This window comes from Artemia franciscana, chromosome 19 (genome assembly GCF_032884065.1).
Source record: "Artemia franciscana chromosome 19, ASM3288406v1, whole genome shotgun sequence".
In the NCBI taxonomy this organism is placed as follows: domain Eukaryota; kingdom Metazoa; phylum Arthropoda; class Branchiopoda; order Anostraca; family Artemiidae; genus Artemia; species Artemia franciscana.
Window position 1 is genome coordinate 13,284,970 of NC_088881.1, and position 21,153 is coordinate 13,306,122.

Consider the following 21,153-nt stretch of genomic DNA (forward strand, 5'->3'; position numbering starts at 1 on the left):
TATTCAAAAGAATACGGCAATGCCCTACTAGATACGTAAATAATAAAACAAAAACAAAACATTCTAAATCTAAGATAATTAAATGGAAGAAACTTCAGATAATTAATCGAAGAACTGAAATTAAAATATCGGCTAAATACTAAACCAAAAACTACTTAATCGTTTATATTTTTTAGTTCCATTGCTGTGCCAGATAGGGCAAAAGATTAACCTAATTAAAAAAAATCACCAGATTCCGTAAAGCATTTTAAACATTACTAAGCCATACAAAAAACCACGGAATTCAATGATATATCCCTGGAGTGTCAAGTAATTACCATTAGCAGGGACTATATTTTTTGGAAGAAGGAAATACACGAAAGTAAAACGGTTCAAAATAGGGATGATACCTTTTTATTGACAGTGAACAGATCTAAAATTATTTAACTGGATATTTCGAACACATATACAGTGTTCATCATCAGCAGTAAAACTAAAAGACATGAATAAAAATAAACAAAATTTATGCCTAATAAACTAATAACATATAGTTTATTGCTCTTATTTTTTTCAATGCAACGGCGGAGGCAAATCTCTTTGACCTTTTCGGTTACGGTTCATTAGAATTATCTGATATATTAACTGGACAGAGGTCATAGCTCTTAGGTGAGGTGATATTTACTTTATTTGACCTCAGTAAATTATGATAAATTGATTTCAATCCAAATTCACCTGTATCTCTGTTTATGGAATTATTCTTGAATAAAATGTTAACTCATTAAGTTTTTCACTCAAACCTGGAACATATGGTAGAGAACAAAAAATATCCTTCTTTTCTATTGTTTCCAGAATATCGCCAGAACATTCTATAAATTTTTTCCTTCTTTTCGAAAAAGTCTGGTCAATTAACCAACCCGGATAATGGTTACTTATTAAAATCTCTTTTAACAACAATAATTCTTCCTCAATGAATTTTGGAGAACAAATTCTAAAAATGCGGTCAGCTAAGGATATGATTAAACCAATTTTTACTTGGCGAGCATGACCGGAGAAAAACGACAAAAATCTGTTATTGTTACTTGCTTTTCTGTAAATCTTAAAATCCAGACTATTTTCATTTTTTAAAAGAAGGACATCCAGAAAAGGAAGTTTATTATCCTCTTCTAATTCTATTGTAAATTTTAAATCCCCTCCCCAAAAATTAAGATGTTCTAAAAAACTTTTTAATTCCTCCACCCCATAATTCCATACTGAAATTATGTCATCCATAATTATTTGTGTTCTCTACCATATGTTCCAGGTTTGAGTGAAAAACTTAAAAGAATTTTACAAAATAATGGCTTAAAGGTAGCTTTAAGAGGTACTAATACTTTGGATAGTTTTTTAAATTCTGGAAAGGATCGGACTTCCGTAGAGCAACAAAGTGGGGTCTATAAAATCCCATGTACTTGTGGAAGCTCTTATGCGGGACGTACTAACCAGAATTTAAAAACGAGATTGCTACAACATCATAATTCTATTTCATCGTCTTTAAAGCAAAATACCAAACCTGAAGATTTCACGTCGGCCCTCTCGGAGCATATCTTTAATTTTCCAAATCATTTTATTTTGTTTGAAAATGTTTCTTTGATTTCTAGGGACCAAGGTTTAAAGCAATTTTTCAGGGAAACAATCGAAATTAAAAAAATTCTATTCAACAATAATTCCATAAACAGAGATACAGGTGAATTTGGATTGAACTCAATTTATGATAATTTACCGAGGTCAAATAAAGTAAATATCATCTCACCTAAGACCTATGACCTCTGTCCACGTAATATGTCAGATAATTCTAATGAACCGGAACCGAAAAGGTCAAAGAGATTTGCCTCCGCTGTTGCATTGAAAAAAATAAGAGCAATAAACTATATGTTATTAGTTTATTAGGTATAAATTTTGTTTATTTTTATTCATGTCTTTTAGTTTTACTGCTGATCATGAACACTGTATATGTGTTCGAAATATCCAGTTAAATAATTTTATATTTCACTGTCAATAAAAAGGTATCATCCCCATTTTGAATTGTTTTACTTTCATCATGAAAAGGCAGTGTGGTCTTCGAACTTATCTAAGGAAATACACTCTTCAGCACTCCCCCCCCCACCACTCCACCCTAAAAGGCAAATCACAGAAACAACGCTGTAAGAATCTTAACGATTTGGAAATTTATTAGATTGAAATATCGACAAAATTGGACCGTCCCGTCCTCCCAGACAAAGTGCGTTGATACCCTTTGAAAGGTTTGGAGATTTTTCCATAAAACTCAAGCTTACAGGACAGTTCTATACGAGTAAAAACCTTACCTGAACATTGGTCGCAACTTTCAAAGATCTTTTAGTCAGTATGTCTTTTAGCTCTTGATTTAAAGGAAGGTCTTCAAAAAATCTTGGGTTGTTTTCTCCTAGGTCATAGAATGCAGGATTCTGAAACGCAAATACAAAACAATTAGATAATCAATTTCGATAGACCTAAACGGTTCCGTGCCAACAATCGGGAGTGGTAAACAAAACGAAGCAAAATTAATTGCTTCATTTGCAATTCAATTGTGAAGTTTTATTTTCAGGATATTTGAAGGTCAGATTAATTAACCTTCCTTTAGAAATTTTTTTCCAATTTAGCAAATTGTTAAAGAATAAAAATAAACAATAACGGCACTAGTAAAACGAAAACTCGATTGGCTATTGTACAATTTATATTCTTTTAGAAGCCAATTCAACAAGCTTCACGATCAAGTTCACTTGAAAATATTCTCAATATTAAAACGCCAACAAAAGTATCGGTGCTTTTTCTATCAAAGATTAGAGAAGTATAAGAAAAACAACAATGTTTGCTCTTTTCCCCTTTGTCTCCTATTTACTTGATCGAGTTAGCCACTTTGGCAAGTGAACTGTTGATACCAAGCTGCTTGGTAAACTAAAAAATTAAATGGATGAACCATAAACAAAAATAAAGTTTGGGTCCTTCTACAGTCAATCAACGAATGAATTTACTACAGTAAAGAAGTTATAAAATATTAGAGACCCGAGAGAGAAGGAGAGAAAAAGAGATTCTTCTAGGTTTCTAGTGTAAGAAGTTTCATTTAGAATCACGTACTTAAGTCTTCAAAGTCGGTTAATTTTGTTCCTCAATTTCCGTCTTGGATTCTTGCCAAAGGAATTTACCTGAATAAACCCATGTCCAAGCGTATATGAGCGTTAACGTTTAAGTAAAATTAGTCCGTTTTGTATTTACGTTTAAATCTCAGCTGATGCTTTTTTACTAAACTCAACTGACCCTTGGCTAAACTATCTTACTAAACTTAAAAACGAATTTTATAAACCAAAACAAGTAAAAACGAAACCAAAATTTAGTGGAGCTTAGAAAGTTAAATAAATACTAGGTGGAGCTTTTCTATGTGGCGCCACGTCGGCTGGATCTCAGACTCCCCTCCTCTACCTAAAATTAATGCTTCAAGAAACTAAAGCTTTGATCATGATCATTTAGTGAACATGCTAATTCATGATCCATAATTCATTTTTCATGCTAATTCATGATCCATATTAATCTGTAATTAATTTTGAACGATATCCATCGCTCTTCGAATCATCTTCGTTCTGGGTGTTTTCAGCGTTCCCACGGCTTTTCTTTTTCAATCTGAATCAGCAAACTAGTTTGCTGATTAAACAAAATATAAACAAAAAAAGATTGAGCCATGTTGTTTACGCCTAGCATACCATGGCTGGTTACAGAAAAAAAAACCTAAATGGATTCACTTTTTACTAAGGAAACAATTGAGCCTCATTTTTTTCTTCCAAATAAGTATGTATTTAGTTACATCTTTTTATGCTTGAAAGGATTTTGTAGCCAAGAAATGAACATTCTATAAAGTTACAAAGCCATTTAAGAGTTTCAGCTCTAGCCAAGCCAGAATTTACCGATAGGCCCACTATGCCCACGCCTAGGGGCACAATATCTTGTCACTGAGTGACTTTTTTCTTAGCAAAAACTGGGCTGATGTGATTTATTATCGAAGTGCCAGGTAAATTAAGCCGCCGGGCTGCCTATTACACAGAAAAAAATATTTTAAAACAACACAGAAATTCCGTGGCCACTTAAAAACTGTCAGATGTCTCTCCAAGAATGGCAGTTAAGAGTTGGACATCACCTCTTTCATTATTTTTGGCCCATCAGTTCTTTTCGCTGTGTCTACTATCCCCAAATTTTCTCAGATTTCCTCGAAAATCTCGCAAAAGGAGCGGCAAAAATGCTTGGGCCAGGAAGCGTCAATACAACTTGAGTATGGAATTTCAAAAACGTAAAATTACATTTAAAATACTCCAAAATAATAAAAAACATATTACGAGCTTACAGACTCATCGAAAAGACAAATTTATAGATTATCACTTTTCCTTTACAAGTTTCACTATTTGCTGTCTATATTTGCATAACTTCTGAAAATCCAAAATTAAACAGAATAAGAGGCGGAAGGGAAAGTATACGAAACATTTTATAGGACTATGCTTCTCTCAGATTGTTAGGAATTTCTGATACTTGCAACAAAAATAATAACGATCAACTTAAATGTGTGAATGCGATTCCTTTGAAAAGCGTCAATATCATCTGTTTGAAGATCCTTACAAAATATTAATGAAAAAAGCAAGATTTTTCAACTGAAAGTAAGGAGCGAAAATAATAGTTAAAACGAACATAAATTCTTCCGTATATGAAAGGTGTTGCTCCCTCATCAGGGCCTCACTCTTTACGCTAAAGTTTAACTCTTTATCACAACTCTAGGTTATAAAGCAATAAGAAACCTTTGCGTAAAGAGCGAGGCGTTGAGAAGGGGCACAGGGATGTGATATGTATATTACAATTATGAATACTATAGGTGAACAATATTGACGAATTTCGGAGCTTACAACCCTTTCCCCAGCGGCTGTGGGAGGTCAAGTTATTCCCAAAGACATATTTATTGGACCAAACTGCTATTTTGTACAAAATGACTATCTCAAAAATTTATTTAGACTACTACGGGGAATGAGAGAGGGGGCTAACCACCTCCCAAGCTTTTTGGTGGTTGAAAAAGGGCACTTAAACTTTTAAATTTCGTTCGGTTGAACCCTCTACCTATCTCCTAGGACCATTCGTTCGATACGATTTTCCTTGTATCACCATAAATGCGAAACTTATAGTCCTTTCCCCAGGGACTATAAGGGTTCATGTGGTCATCAGAAGCCTAGTTATTGGGCCTTTGAACTATGCTGAAAAAATGGCTACCTTGAAATTTTGGTCGCACAACTTTGAGGGAGGGATCTCATTGGGGAGTGTAGCTAGCTGCAACCCAATCTTTTTGATCACTTAAAAAGGGCACTAGAACCTTTAATTTCTATCCAAATGGCCCCGTTGCCGATCTTCTAGGACCATGTGTTCGTTAAGATCAGCACTGCCGAAAAAAACCGCTTCCATAATCCACAACTAAAAATTCTCTATTTTTGTAGAGGCTTAAAGCCACTATAGTAGGGTTCTCTGATACGGTGAATTTTGAGGTGTGATTTTCGTCAGCATTCCTTGACAGTTTTTGGGGGGGGTCTCCTTTTTTTAAAAATAGGGCGCACTTTCTCAGGCTCGTATCTTTTGATGGGCAAACCTACACTTAATAGATCTTACATATTCGGGTTCAGCATCATGAGCCAACTCTTTTTATGTATCTATTGAAATAAAAAAAAAAAAAAAAATTCAGAAATTTTGTTATTACTGACCCGCATCACCCCTTATTACAGTTCGTTACCATGAACTGTCTCACATCTATGATCACAGCGATTTTGAAAAAAAAGAAGCAGAAAGAAAACTTAGAAAACGAATTTTTCTGCACATGAAATTTTATTTCAAGTCACAACGATAGCAAATTTAATACATGTGAGAAAAACAGAATAAATACAAATTAAAAAAAGAATAAAAAGCAAGAAACAAAAAAGAAAAGATGAATTTTCCTTACTCCTTTTGATGATAGTATAGTAAAGTAATCTCCAGTAGCCTTTCTATGGGTCCATGCTCTTGATGCTAAAGTAATTTCTTCTAGTCTGAGATGTTGGTTTAGACCTCTGTAATGGTTCAGACTTTGATTCTTGCAAAGAATAAGAGGCACCTAGAAAATACTTTAAATTTAAACTTGGTAATCTTTGCTAGGGGGAATGCGGGAACGTAGTAGATGCCAATTGTCGTGGTTTTAGCTGTAGCTGCAATCCAGTAAGAGACGAGCACGGCCCTGGTAACAAGAACAGTTAGCCTGAAACCTCCCTAGAAATGGTGCCGGACATAAACAATGAGTACATCATTAGAATTGACTTTGCCATAAACACTGTACAAGAAAATAAGATTCCTTTGGCTTGAACAAACGAGCAAAATCCATAAACTTGTCAACCAATGAAAGTGGCTGAAACCGCGAAATTCTGCATCGGAAGCATCTTTTTTCTGTTTCTCCCTCCACAGCTAGTGCGGCACTGGGACATCATAAAGAACTGTTCAGCGGTTCATTTTAAGGAAAATTGCTACATCTACTCGCTTTTTTAATTACCGAAAACAATACTTAAAACAAAATCAGTTTTTTTATGAAAAACTGCATTTTCGTATACAAGATGGTGAATGACGGAACAAACTTAGGTTATAACCTATGCCAATGCATAATTTACATATTTCAGTGCAATATTTCATATTGCATATTTCATATGCAATGGAAAATATCTAAATAACAACGTAACTGAAGCAAAAATAATTCTTGGAAAATACCTTAAAAGGAATGTTTTGGTAATTATAAAGTCTTGCAAAATTACACAAGATGATGAATCAATCCAAAGAGCTAAGGCAAAAGGCGTGAGAGAATTGTCCAAGGCAATGATGAATGAAAATAAAACACAAAAATATATTCAGTCGAAAGAGATGTGACAACGAAGATCAAATCAAATTACAAATGATAATGGCTTGAACAAAAAGTAAAATCACTTTTTTGCTTGGGAATCACCTTCAATGACTTCTTATTCTTTCTACGCGGCTAGTTCAGTTTAAAGACAAGTCAAAATTTCAAAAATACTTAAGATTAGGTCCCAATCATAGATTTAGTTATCATCAATCAAGGTTAAAATCAATAGATACTTCGAAGTTAACAAGTTCACTTCTAGGATCTTTATTATTATTGGTGTTATGTGTTTTTTTTTAGTAATAAATCGAATTGAATAAAAAGTTGTACTCACTGTTGCTTTTTCCTTAATATCTCTGGCCAAGACATTTTTTATTTACAACTGTGTTGCTGTAAGTTATTTAAAGTTGCTGAAAGTGATGGAAAACCTGGAACGCGTATATATAAAATCTGTATACCGAAGGTAAAATCACCTATATACGGAGCTGCGACGTAGCACGTCATAGTTCACAGGTAAAATCAAGTATATGGCAAATGCGTGTTTGGCAGATGTCGAATCTTCAGTGATATATGTAACTCGCAAAGTGATTTCATGTATATATATATACACTATAGTCACGTACTTTTACATTCGAACGGCCATGGAGGTAAAGTTGTGTTAGAAATTTCCTTCACAAAGATTGAAGGTAAGCTAATTAATTTTCCGGTATGTATTTAGAAACTGGAAAAGACGGTTTATGGCATCGATGACGTCATGTGAATTACACAAGATGACGAATGAATCAAAACGGTTAAAGCAAAAGCCTTAGAAAAAATAGCTAGTCAGTCGCTAGCCAATCAGTCACCATGTCAGTGACTGACTCAATAGCTAGTCAGTCAGTCACCATGCATGGTGATTTTTCATTCAGTGCACCGCAAGACCCATGTATCATATTTTTTACCACAATTTTATGTAAGCCCCTATCGACATCGACATCAGGTATTTCAGTGGAGATCACATCGTCAATTTCATTAACATTAATTTTATTATATGACCAGATTAGTATATGTGTGTGTTTATTAGTATATTAGTCGCTTTTGCCATTCCACTGAGTACAAACAGCCTCGCATTGACCCAATCACTTCAAGTTTTATTATGAAATTTATCATTGATTTCAACTTTTACTGGAAGAATCGGGCCGTAATGTCATGTCTATGAAACGGCGATTGTCCAGGAAGTAAAAGCTGCTGTATCTCGGTCCCAAGATGGATTACATTTAAATGTGATAAATAAACCTGGACGATCATAGAGACGAACATACGCAATGGCATCCTGAGCATACTTATGCTTATTACACGGCTATTTATTACTTGCCAGCATATGATGAAGGTAAGCTCGTTACTCTTCCAATGTTAGTGGTATCACTGTCATTTACAACTGCATTTCGCAAATGAATGTATTGTTCAGAGCGGAGCTTGCTCTGATTCGATAGTAAACGTTCTGATTCAATCTTTGCATACATATCAACGATGTATTGGTGAAACAACTGACGGCATTTTAAAACACAATTCTATTTATCCTGACGAATCATTAGTCTATAGGCATAATAGTTCATTGCGCTGCATTTCTTATCCATTTCTTCGTTAGTAACTGGATTTATCAATTTAATATTAAAGTGATAGCCGTCGGCTCCATCCCAAAAAATGATAGGGTATTGTAGCATCGATGAGTTTCAGTAATTCTTGTCAACTAAGGTATTGCTTATGAAGAATAATATCTCGAGGTAAAAACTGATCACCGACCATAACGATTGCCACTTCGTTGATAGTTGGAGCTTTGTGTCTACGCGCATGTTTGCCAGCAGGCGTTTTGTCAGCGCAAATAACAATTTAATGTGTATCAGCAGGCATCAAATCGACTGCTGTTTAGAACAGACGCACTAAATTAATTATTTCCATGGAAAAGATCTTGCAACTGGGAAACGATAGCCCTTTCAACGTCGGGAGAAATTCCACAACGTGCATTCAATTCAGAATTGCTATCACTGATGGAGTACAGTTGCAAAAATGTGTGACGCTCACCTGAGAATGGTAGAAGAGAGCCTGCTCTATGATAAATTTGCCCTTTTCCTTTGAAAGACGGCATAGATGACCTCGATCTTCGATTTGAGCACCAAACGACATCATTTGGAAACATGTAGATAACTTCGAAGACCACACTGCCTTTCCATGACGAAAGTACAACAGTTCAAAATAGGCATGAAACCTTTGAATCGACAATGGACAGATATAAAATTTTTTTAACTGGATATTTCGAACACATATACAGTGTTCATCATCAGCAGTAAAACTAAAAGACATCAATAAAAACAAACAAAATTTATACCTAATAAACTAATTACATATAGTTTATTGCTCTTATTTTTTTCAATGCAACAGCGGAAGCAAATCTCTTTGACCTTTTCGGTTCCGGTTCATTGTATTTATCTGACGTATTACGTGGACAGAGGTCATAGCTCTTAGGTGAGGTGATATTTACTTTATTTGACCTCAGTAAATTTTCAGGGAAACAATCGAAATTAAAAAAAAAATTGTATTCAAGAATAATTCCATAAACAGATACAGGTGAATTTGGATTGAATTCAATTTATGATAATTCAATAATAGATGCTAAGGTATATAGGAGTGCTGTTATTCAAGCGATGTTATTTAAGAAGGGTAACTACCTCCTGGGATTTATAATGTTGGTAGACTCCAGCATGAGAATTAGATGAAAGCTTCCCTGGAACAGTTGAATACTAGATTTGAAATTTGACAATGCGGAAGATGAATGGAACAATTTTTGGAAAGCAATTTATGAAGCTGTTGTTAGTGTCTTAGGGAAGAAAGTTCGGAGCACAGCTAGAAATATTAGTGAAAAAGTTATGTTAAATAGAGAGGAGAAGGGGCTTGTACAAGAATTATCTGAGTGATAGATCATATGAAAACAAAAGGAATGTAAAGAACGTGGAGAAAGCATTAAAATATGAACTAAGGAAGAGTGAAATGGAGACCATGGATAGAATTGCTCATGATTTGGCAGATACAGCTCTTGGGCATAATAATAAAATATTGAACTTGTATGTTAATAATTTAAGAGGGAGTAATGAATCCGGACTTTGCCTCAGTTAAAGATAGGAACGGTGCAACAATTAGTGATAAGGTAAGACTTAAAGAGAGACGGGAAGAACATTTTGAGAATGTGCTTACCGAGATAGAGGTGCAGGAAAGATATAGAGGAAAATGAAAATGCTTGTGTTACCTTGGATGTGAAGGAGGATTTGTTTTGAGGAAGAATTAGCGACACCACTAAAAGTATTAAAAAATAATATGGCTCCAGGAGCTGATAGTGAGGTAATTGAGTTTCTTAAATATCGTGGTTCTAATGTTGGAAATAAGTTACTGAAGATTATGAAAATAATTTTTGAAAAAGGGGAACAAATTCTTATTATTGTATTGTATACCAGACGAATACACTAAAGTGATTAGTGCTACGTACCAGAATAACACTGCGGCAGTAAAGGCAGAAAATGAGGTTAGCACCTGAGGTTTTCGTTTTAAAAACAGAAATTCAGCAGGGTTGTGTTCAATTCCCCTTTGTATGGAACATTTTGATAGACCTTGTCCAAAGGAGCACAGGAAAAGCAATGGGAGACCACGGTATCACATGGGAAGGAAAAACTCTCCTGGACTTAGTTTATACTGATGATTTAAGCATCCTATATGAAAGTGTGAGCAAAATGACGGAACTTTTAGAGGTTTTTCCAGTTCAAGGTGCTAGAATGGGTTCGAAAATTAATGTTAAGAAGACTAAGTCATTTGAATGAGTCATTAATTAACAAGTCATTAATAAGCCAGACTAAGTCATTAATTAGTCATTTGAATGACTAATTAATAGACTGTTCAAACATTTCAAGGGTTTTCAGGAAAATTTTCCAGTAAGGAATGAACGAGACAAGTGATAATGCTCTCTGGAATTACAATAACTATTCTCTTTGAATATTAAGCACATTTAAGGTCTAGTGATTTTTAAGATATAACAAAGGATGCAACACACAAATCTTTAGAGATTAAATTTTGGTCCAAAATAGAGTAAATTGGCTCAAATAATAGTTTGTCATTTCAATCTTTTCTGATTTTTTTGCCATTTTGGAAAATTACCACGGTTTTTCACAAATCTTTTCCAAAGAAACATCGTATAATATTTTCGTATAATATACATTTGGTTTCCTAAAAGTTATGTACAAGCGTTACATAGTAAAAACGGAAGTGCCTTCCATATATTCTTTTTCCTCACGATTTTGTGTAGAGGGGGTGGTCTCAAAAACTTGGAAGGGGGCCTATCCAATTGGAAATTGAACGTTTTAGTATCTTTTCCAAGAGTATAAAGTGACTGGAGGGTGACAGGCACTGCTGCTGGCTTTAACTGGGACAAATCTATACTGACTATTTCCTCTCAATTTCTGAACATACCCATATAATATTGTGCTATTCTGCTGTCTCTTCCAGATACTTGGAAATACTATCTGTGGCCTACCTTTTGCATCTACTTAATTCACACTCTAATTCCTTCTCTACTTAAGGTCCATCACTCAGAAACCTTTTTTTCAAATCCCTTCACTCTTTCACAAATTTTACAGCCCTTTCAAAAATTCTTATCCTGGAGTTGAATGTAGTTACCATTCTTAGAGATTAGCATTGGATTAAACATAGAAAGTACAAGATGGTGATTTTTGCTTTTAACATCAAAGGCAGCACTCTATATACCCAGTGTCCAATGTATAGGGTGTTTTATCATCAAATCCCACATTAGTTATAACTAGTCTCTTGTACCCACAAAACGGTAGCAGTATAACCACTAGCATTTTCCTCCCCAGCACCAAAATTTCCAATAAATCCCTATTTGTACCAGCGTTTGCATTACAATCCCTTCATGAAAATCTCATATTTCTACATGGGAATTTATCTAATTGTTCCTGTAACTCTATGCAAAGGTTGTGAGAATCACCGCTGTATCTACAAGTCAGTTCTACAGGGGCATATACTACAATGAAGAATACCTTGCACTTTTTGGTCATAAAGTGAACTACGAGGATTTTATAATCCATGCCCTCCCAATCTAAGCAAGACTTGGCAGTTTCTTTATTCATTGTGTGCCCTTCCCCCTGCATGTACATCTCACCTTTACTACTGGAACAATTGAATTCTATAGCACCTGTTTCTTGTTTCCTACCCTTGGGAAGAGGAGTTCTGAAATTCCTAACAAGTCTAGTAAAAACATCTGAATTCATCAGTCAAGATGTCAATATGATAGTTGTCTCTCAATATCCTAACGCTCTATGTTGCAATTTTAATGTTATTCAAATCAATAAAACTGTTATGGCCTTAAGAAACGTAATTGGTCACACCAGTGGTGGCCATGGACAAATTACTTCTTGTTGAGTCTACACAAAGCACCAAAGCAAACTTAGAACTGGACAGCAAGAAGTCCTCAGGCCCTCCAACTGAATGGCAGTTTTGTGCGAGCCTGGGCCCATCATGGTTGCTGCATGGTTTTTCGCCCTTGGTGAGGTTCCCCTATCAACATGAGTTGAGGTCCTGCACAACCAGTATCAAGTCTAATATCTCTGACTTGCTTTATGTTCATGCCTGCAATATTACACTACAACAGGAAGGCAACGCATTATAAATGACAAAGCTAGAAAGGGTCCACCAAAACCATTGCTGAAATATATTCTATTTTTGATACCAAATAAAAAAAAAATTCACCTACTGACCAATCGTCTGCGTTGTGCAGTTACCAATGTCCTGATTTCATCCCTTCAGCTGGGAGTACAATACATAGTTGGGGGGCAAATCATCCAACACTTCCCGTCTTTTTTACCCCAGATTTCTCCAGGTGCTTATTCAAAGCTGGGTCGAGTCTGGCCGTGCTTACAGGGTCACATGATTGAGCCCCGTTCCAAACCAAATCACCAGGAATATTAGAACTCGAACCACTGACCTCAAGGTTTCAAGTCCGTTTGTTTTTGGACAAGTGGGAATTGAGGGGGCACTGGGCTGTTCTCTTTTTTTTTAAAGTAGACTGTTGGTAAATTTTTTTCAAATAGAATTTTGTCTAGATTAAATTTCCATAGATTTAGTTCTACTCTGCTGACTTTTCTAAAATAAAACAGGGATGTATACAGGGACTTATTGAAATAGGAGGAGGGGTGGCAAATAAGAAAGAATGCAAAGAGTAAAGAGAAAATATACAGAATTATTGTAGAAATCTCTGATTGTTTTAGAGCATTGTTATCTAAAGACCCTCTTCCAGCATTGGAAGTAAGGATCAAAATGTTGCACAGGTGGAATTTGGGCAAAGTTTTTCTCAGCTGAGCTTTGTTTGGGTCAATTTTGCATGGGTTGAATTTTCCTGAGCGGTGTTTTGCATGAGTAAAATTCAAGTGAATTGAGTTTTGATTGATTTGAATTTCAATAGGCTGAGTTTTATATGGGGTATTGCATGCACCTGGTGACTGAGCTTTCCAGCTGACTCTAAAACAAATTTAAGAAAATTTAAAATGTAAATCAAGGCAAATGAATGGTGCAGATGGTTTGTTTCAGAAAAAATGAGCATTTTATGAGATAATTCTGAAAGAATTTCTCTAACATACCCACAAATCAAAAGTACAGTTTTATCCATAGACTCAGGTGTTATATAATCAAAAGCACACTTTCCTTCTTAGTTCCAGCTCCTATATTTTTGGTAATTCTAAAACAATACAACATGTTAAATTCTGATTAGCAGAAGAAATAAAAATCTCCTGGAAAGGCAAAATGCAGTATCGTACATCTTTTAAAGAGAAGCACAATTAATCAGACAATTACCCACTTCTCAGGGTGTTAGCCTATAAGGGACATAAGAACTCTCTAAAGACAATTTTGCCTCCTAATTTAGGCTAGCCAATTGCTTGCTATTTGTTCTGATGAAAGGTGACTAAAATCCTGAAAAAGTTCAGAAGTCAGTAGCCCTACCTTGCGGCATCAACAAAGCTCAAGTTCTAGAAACAGTATTGTCACCTACCCCTGTTTAGTGGGCTAGGGCAGGCCTCAGCATGAATAATCACCTACACTTACTTTGTTTGTGCTGTCAATTTTCTCTATCCTTTCTGAATGCCTTTCCTGAACTTTCTCTTTCCTTTTCAGATTATCTTTCATTCTTCTCTGAATGTTATGGGGCATAGTGATCAGTGCAGTTGATGCAGACCTGGTTATCAGCTTCTGCAATGAAAAAAAGGGCATAATTTACTACAAAAGGCATAAATTAATATACATAGATAGAGGGATTCCCCATTCCCTTCCATTAACGTAATTTAAAGTAAGGTACTTGTTCCTCTACTGCATCTGATGTTTCTTCCTCCAACGATGTTGAAAAAATAAAAGTACCAATTAAAATATAATTTACAACTTTATTCAATTTTTTTTTTCAAAACATACAATCTTTTAAAATAAAAGAGGAATCATATTGTAGTACAGCAGGACACTGTGGCTACAACAGCCCCCCCTACCCGCAGGTTCATATTCGTAATGCTTTAAAATGGAATGTGGAGTGTCATCTTTATTCTCTAAAAAGGGTTTTCAACTGTTCTATGTAAAAATACAAGATCATTTTCAAGGTTTATTTAATTATACTTCTTGTAGGAAATGTGAGGAGAACCCTACACTTTGTAGCATAATTACAAGAAAGTAAAATTATTTTTACAATCTATTCAACATATTTATTACTTGCTGGGTATAAAATTAACATGCAGTATATGCTTGTAAAAAGACTGTACATTGGTATTTATATTATTTGTTCCTGTTATGGTCTTAGTCCTGTTTGTTCCAACCCAGCATTTGAGGTGTGTAAGATAAAAAAAAACATTAATGAGAGATTTTCAATATTCCCACTACAACTGGTGTATATAATACTAATAGTGTTTCAGGAAAGATGGAATTTTTTATTTAAAGTTGTGCTAACTGAATAGAAATTCATACATTGAATATAAGGCCAAAGCTAGGGCTAAGAACGTATTTTTCTGCTACCAGCTTCATTTTCATCATTTTCTTGCATGTAAGACCAAGAAGATTCTATGAGTATGTGTCTAATAAGGAAAATCATAACTATTTGGGCAGTATTTTCCTTAACATTTAGTCAAAATGACAAAGCAAGCAAAAGAAGCACAATCAACAAGATTTTTATGCTCCTTAGCACTATATCATCTAAAACGGTACAAGTTTCACTACTAACACTTCAGCAAATCAAACCGAAGTTTACTTTAACAGTTCTTGCAGAAAAGGTGCTGTTTTCACAAGCTGGAAAGCAAAGCTGGCTTAGCTTTTCTTTTATTTCCATCTAGCATGAAGCTGCCAGACCACCACTTGCAAAAAGACAAGAATTTGCTAAATTGAAAAGCAAATCTAGAATGCTAGTCGAAAGTAAATCTGGCTACTGGTTTTTGGCACTAAATTCAAATTGTTATAGGCTACTCATAAATTTGATAAAACTTTCAATTTCGACTTCATATTATTATCAATTACTCTAAGAAATCAATGAAATCCATATAAAACTATGCAAGATAATGATTGAGATCAATTATTAGCACTAGTTCGTGAATCAAAATTGATTATAACAATGGAAAGTGTTGTCTTTTTCTCTTCTTATTTGTGACTAGGCTGCATAACTTTCACTACCCTGTCTTATAAGCCTAGCCTGAATATTTTAATTTTTTGCAAAAAAAAGTTATTTTTATACAAATAATGCCAGTGCTTGAAACTTCTAAGCCTAAAAAAGAGGCTCTGTAATCTGCATGCAGCAAGGGTGCCAACAGCAAATTTTCCTGGAAGGAGGGGGGAGCAGACACCGAATAGCACTGTGGCTGGGTAATAGGGAATATATTTTAGGATATTTTTTTTGTAGAAATGTTTCGTAGAATTTTATTAGAAATGCATTTAGGATGAAATTCTGATACAAAAAGAGCAATTAAATTTCATGCAAAATGAAACAAATTAGATAAATGTTTAATGACAAGGATTCCTGGCAAAAGGATCACCCAATTTAATCAATGATAGGTTTTATTATTGTACATTTAATCTTAAAAGAAAATCAGACTGAAACCAAAATTAGAGGAAGATTTTTCCTTCTGTAGTATATGACAGATTTAGATTTGTCTTTATGCAATTTCCTAATCCTTAGAATAGGTTACAGAAGTATTAGAGATACTCAAAAATCATCCTGTCTGCATACATACCATGTTTTGATTTTACAACAGCCCTGTAAAATATACATCTTTCATAACAGGAAAATTCTCCTCCTTAAACTTGAAAGACTTATATATTCAGACAGTTTAAAAAATTACAAAAAACTGAAAGAAAAACACAATTTAAACTTACAATCCAAATGTCAAATTGACTCTCTTTCTTTTGATTGTCCTATCCAGCTGAATAAAATTAACAAATTCAAAACAGTTTGTGATAACTAACTGTAGGTAAAAAGTGACTTGGGCCAATATTAACTAAAACTAAAAACTGATTTTTTACGACAATTGCTACCACAACAGAACTGGCTTTTAATGTTGATTCTAAATATATAAAATTTCTTTGGTTTACTGTTACCCACCCAAAACCAAGAATCTGAGAAAATTTGTGCAATGCAAGCAAAAGTTGATGGCATATTTTTATTGAGATTGTCCCTTATCTAAGTTGCTTTCCTTCTTTTTTTGATACTTATCAAACTTTCTTATGTACTAAAAACTTGGAATGTTTAACTTCAAATTCAAAACAAATATATATTTAGAATAACAACAAAAAGCAGATTCTTATTTAATGTTATCAATATTTTGGCTCTTACACATTCATTATTGACAAGGATGGCTATTTACTTACCCTCCATTACCCTGGACTTTGATTTTTTTTTCTTTTTTTTACTCCAACCAAAAGGGGTCATCCAGTCACAAATAAAAACTTAAATTTTCCTCATTAAGGGTAAAAACCTATTCACAGGCAGTCAAACATGGGGCAACACAAATTTTTCCATGGTTTTTCTCTATTGTGCTGTCTTTCCTTTGATTTCCTTATAATTACTTTGTAGTCCCATTTTTCAGGGGGCCATGCCCCTATATCCCTCCTCTGCTGGCACCCATAGTTTCCAGAACCACTAGCCTACTTAGTTAGCTGAGGTACTAGTAAAATTCCAGTTTAGCTACTTTTGGCTATCTTGTAAAGGAGTTTGGTTAGGAAAATGAACATATAGTAAGGAGTCCAAGGCCAAAAACATACTCTGGGAAGGTTTTATCGAGCTTCCATATGGTTTTTTCCAGGGGGCGCAGTGGGCACACGCCCCCTGACTTAGTGATGAATTTGTGGTTGGGTCTGCTTGCTCTGGTTTGAAAAGAAAGTTGTTTTTTTGTAATTGGTTTTTAATATTTTAGTTTCTGATAAGTTTTTAATTATTAAGACAGTTTCTTTTTGCAAACAAGTTTGAAACGAGGTTTTGTGTGACTTTATGTGGTCTTTGTTAGATTTTACAAATGATGCATACTGCCAACTAGTATTTAGTTAAATTTAGGTCTATCAATTTTGTCCATGTACCACACGTCCATTTTATCATAAAAGCCAACTGAGAGGCAAAAATCTTCATTTCATGATAACAAGAAGGGGAAATTTAAATCCTAGCTTCTATAGGCTGTCAAAATGATATTTCAGGATTATGCTGTCACAACAGGGCTGAAAAGCAAAACATTTAATTCTTTCTGTAGTCAAAAATTGGTTTTTGAGTCTTGCTATGGCAATGAGCCAAAGAAATTGATATCATTACTTTTTTGGCTGTCTGTTTTGGTTTTTTGGGTTTGGTTTTTTGCAAAGCAGGGAGGTTTTTACAACATCGTTGTTTTTAAGGGGATTTGTATTATAGAAAGTAAATGTATGAGAGGTGCAAAAATTATTAATTTAAATTTTGGATTTTGGTGAGCACTTTACTTCCTATTTTCATCTAATTGAAGCACTACATTATATGACAAACCACTTCTGTTCATCTTAAAACATTAAAATAAATGCCATACTCTTAATACTTTAATGAAGGTTCACAAAAGTATATACTTAAAACTAAGCGAATGAGGCAAAATACTCCTTCAAACGTTGTAGTAATCATTTAAGAAGAATATATTTTTGAAAAATTGCTTATAAAAGAAGGCAAATAATAATGCATTTTTTTTATCTAGCTGGTATAGATGGATCTCCGAATTCTCAGTTTGAATAAGTGGAACGGCATTGATTTTTTTTTCAAACATTTAAAAATAAAAAGGGGAAATTCACACAACTTGAATTAACCATAGAAACAGAATGCAACTGAAGTATTATTTTGGAATTTCTCACCTTCTCAATACCAACAAATCACAAAATATAGGTATGTTTTTGTATAGGGGTTGCATGTATTTATCCATAAAATTGTCTAAATTGCTTTATATACCACTGAGGATTTGTAAATTTATTTTGATACATGCCATCCAATCATACTTCCATGATTAGTTAGTTGCTTATAAATCCAAATTTTTACAGGAAAATTCTCTTACTTTATGCTAAATCTAAGTCAAATTTCTAATTTTTATTTTAGTGATCAACACACATTGCAATTTAAACATTTGAATTGAATATCTGAAAAATATCAAGATTAAAAAAAAATTAATTGAAATCTCCACAGCTTGAAACTCCAAGAATTTAAATCATCAATCTATACATACCAAATGCCATCCTGGCCAAGTGGGTTGGTGTGCTGGATTCGGGATCCTTTGTCTGAGAGGCTTTGTCTTAGAGCTATTTCTGCTAATGTTAATTCAAATGTTATATCTAATAATTCGCTCATGTCATGTCAGAATTCAGCTGATTCAAGTTTTTCAAGTACTATATCTGATATTACCTCTGAGTCTCAACAGCCAAATTTCCCGAGTCAGAAGCCCCTTTCTGAAAATACTTTCCGTGTTCTTTCAAGCAATGTTGACTGTCTGACAAATAAGCTTCTAGAATCCGAAGTGCTTCTTAGGGAGGAAGCAGCAGATATTGCGAGTTTTGTTGAATTGTTACCGAAACATAGTTTTTTGGCGGTTACTGAAACATCCCTACAGATCTCGGGATATCAACTATTTAGCAACTTGGAGCACTCAAATTGTCGAAGAGGAGTTGGTGTTTATATAAGAGATGGTATCCGGGTTAGTGTTGTAAATCCTACTATGCTTGATATATCTTTGATAGAAAGTGTATGGCTTGATATCTCCATTGCTAATAAAAATTTGCGTCTTAGGTGCGTTTATCGAAGTCCAAGTGCTCCTTCCCTTGAAGATAGTGAATTGGCCCTCAAAACTATCATTGATGAAATGACATCTTCAATTTCCCTTCCTAGCTCATTTGAGTTAATGATCACTGGAGATTTTAATTTTCCTGCAATTGAGTGGGTTGAAGGAACTTTCATCTAATAGTAGAGATTCACCTTTTTTATCTTGCCTATCAAATAATTTTCTTCATCAGACTATTGATAAGCCTACACGCTATAGAGCTGATCAGAATCCCTCGCTGTTAGACCTTGTCATTTTGCGTGATACTGATTCCCTCATTCGTAATGATTATTTACCGCCAATTGCTAGTAGTGACCACCTAGTTATTCTGTCTGTGTTGTCCCTAAATAGTCGTCCTCAACCTAAATTTCGTCCTCAGACTTTCACCGACTATGAGGCAATACAGCAGGAACTTTCATCTGCAAACTGGTCAATGCTTATCACCAGTGACATCAATGAGTCATGGCTAAATTTCAAAAAAACTCTTCTTGCTCTTGAAAATAAACATTCCAGGGTTATTTTTAGGAAACAGCTCAAAACACTTCCCTTCCTCACTAAGGAAGTTAAGAAGCTGATTAACCAGAAATCTAGAGCTTGGAAATGGTATATGAAGAAGAGGAACCAGAGACCCTGTCATTTTATAAGGCAGTACAGAATCGTGTAACAGATTCTGTAAAAAAAACTGAAATCTGCCTACGAGGAAAATTTGGCTTCTGAGATCAAGTTAAACCCAAAATCTTTTTGGAGACATGTCTCTTCTAAAAACCCAAATCATCATACTATTCCTGACCTTGTTGACCACAGTGTATTACACACATCTCCAATAGATAAGGCTGACATTCTAAATGCACAATTTGCTTCTGCCTTTACCCAAAATTCAGGCACCTCCTCACCAGATCCTCCATTGTATGAAGTGCTTTTCCCTATGCCTGATCTGTCAGTAGGTGAATTAATGGTTTTCAATAGCTATGAGAAGCTTGATGTAAATAAGTCGAAGGGACCAGATAGTGTTCATCCACGTCTTCTTAGGGAGTGTCGAAAAGCTCTCAGCTACCCCCTGTGCATGCTGTTCCGGTTATCTCTTCAAAATGGGGAATTACCGCATGATTGGAAAACATCTTATATAACCCTGATCCATAAAAAGGGACGAAGAGACTCAGCAGAGAATTACCATCCCATAAGCATCACCTCTGCAGTTGTTAAGGTGCTTGAGAGATTTGTTAATAAAGCTCTAATTGAACATCTTGAGGTCAATAATATCCTCTCCACATCACAACATGGTTTCAGATCTGGTAGATCTGTGGACACTAACCTTATCCAAACATATGAATTAGTGACTACACTGCTTGAAGAGGGTTTTCCTGTCGACATGATTCTTCTTGATCTGTCCAAAGCATTCGACAAAGTTTGTCATGAATTCCTCATAATCAAATTGAGGGCTGCAGGTGTCAACGAAGGTGTTGTACAGTGGATTATGGGCTTCCTTTCTGAAAGATCACAGAGTATCAGAGTTTTTGATTTGCAAGGAACTCCTTATTTCTCGTCTCCCACAACTGTATTAAGTGGCGTGCCCCAGGGCACTATTCTTGGACCAACACTTTTCAACTTCTATATTAACGAATTACCCAACCTTCTTTCAAATCTTATTACCCTTTACACTGATGACTCAAAACTAGTTGGAAAAGTGGCTACTCCCTCTGACCAGCAATCAATTCAAATAGATCTTGATAGTCTAGAAAGATGGGCTAACATGTGGCTTCTGACTTTCAATGTTGACAAATGCCATGTAATTCATTTTGGCAAAAATAACCGGAAAAAAAAATCGGAAAAATTTCCGATGAAAGAGATCTTGGGGTTATTGTAGATCACCAATAAAAG

The 21,153-nt window shown here is 34.8% G+C and overlaps 1 protein-coding gene across 1 annotated transcript in view; it reads right to left on the minus strand.

Moving 5' to 3' along the window:
* LOC136039304 (probable ATP-dependent RNA helicase DDX28) overlaps nucleotides 1-21,153 on the minus strand; it is a 121,448-nt gene that overhangs the window by 96,696 nt on the left and 3,599 nt on the right. The window contains exons 2-4 of the mRNA XM_065722910.1: nucleotides 14,048-14,191; nucleotides 5,993-6,142; nucleotides 2,322-2,441 (exon numbers count right to left, since the gene is read on the minus strand). Coding sequence (XP_065578982.1) covers nucleotides 2,322-2,441; nucleotides 5,993-6,142; nucleotides 14,048-14,152 — 375 coding nt within the window. The 5' untranslated portion in view covers nucleotides 14,153-14,191. The remainder of the gene's footprint in view (nucleotides 1-2,321; nucleotides 2,442-5,992; nucleotides 6,143-14,047; nucleotides 14,192-21,153) is intronic.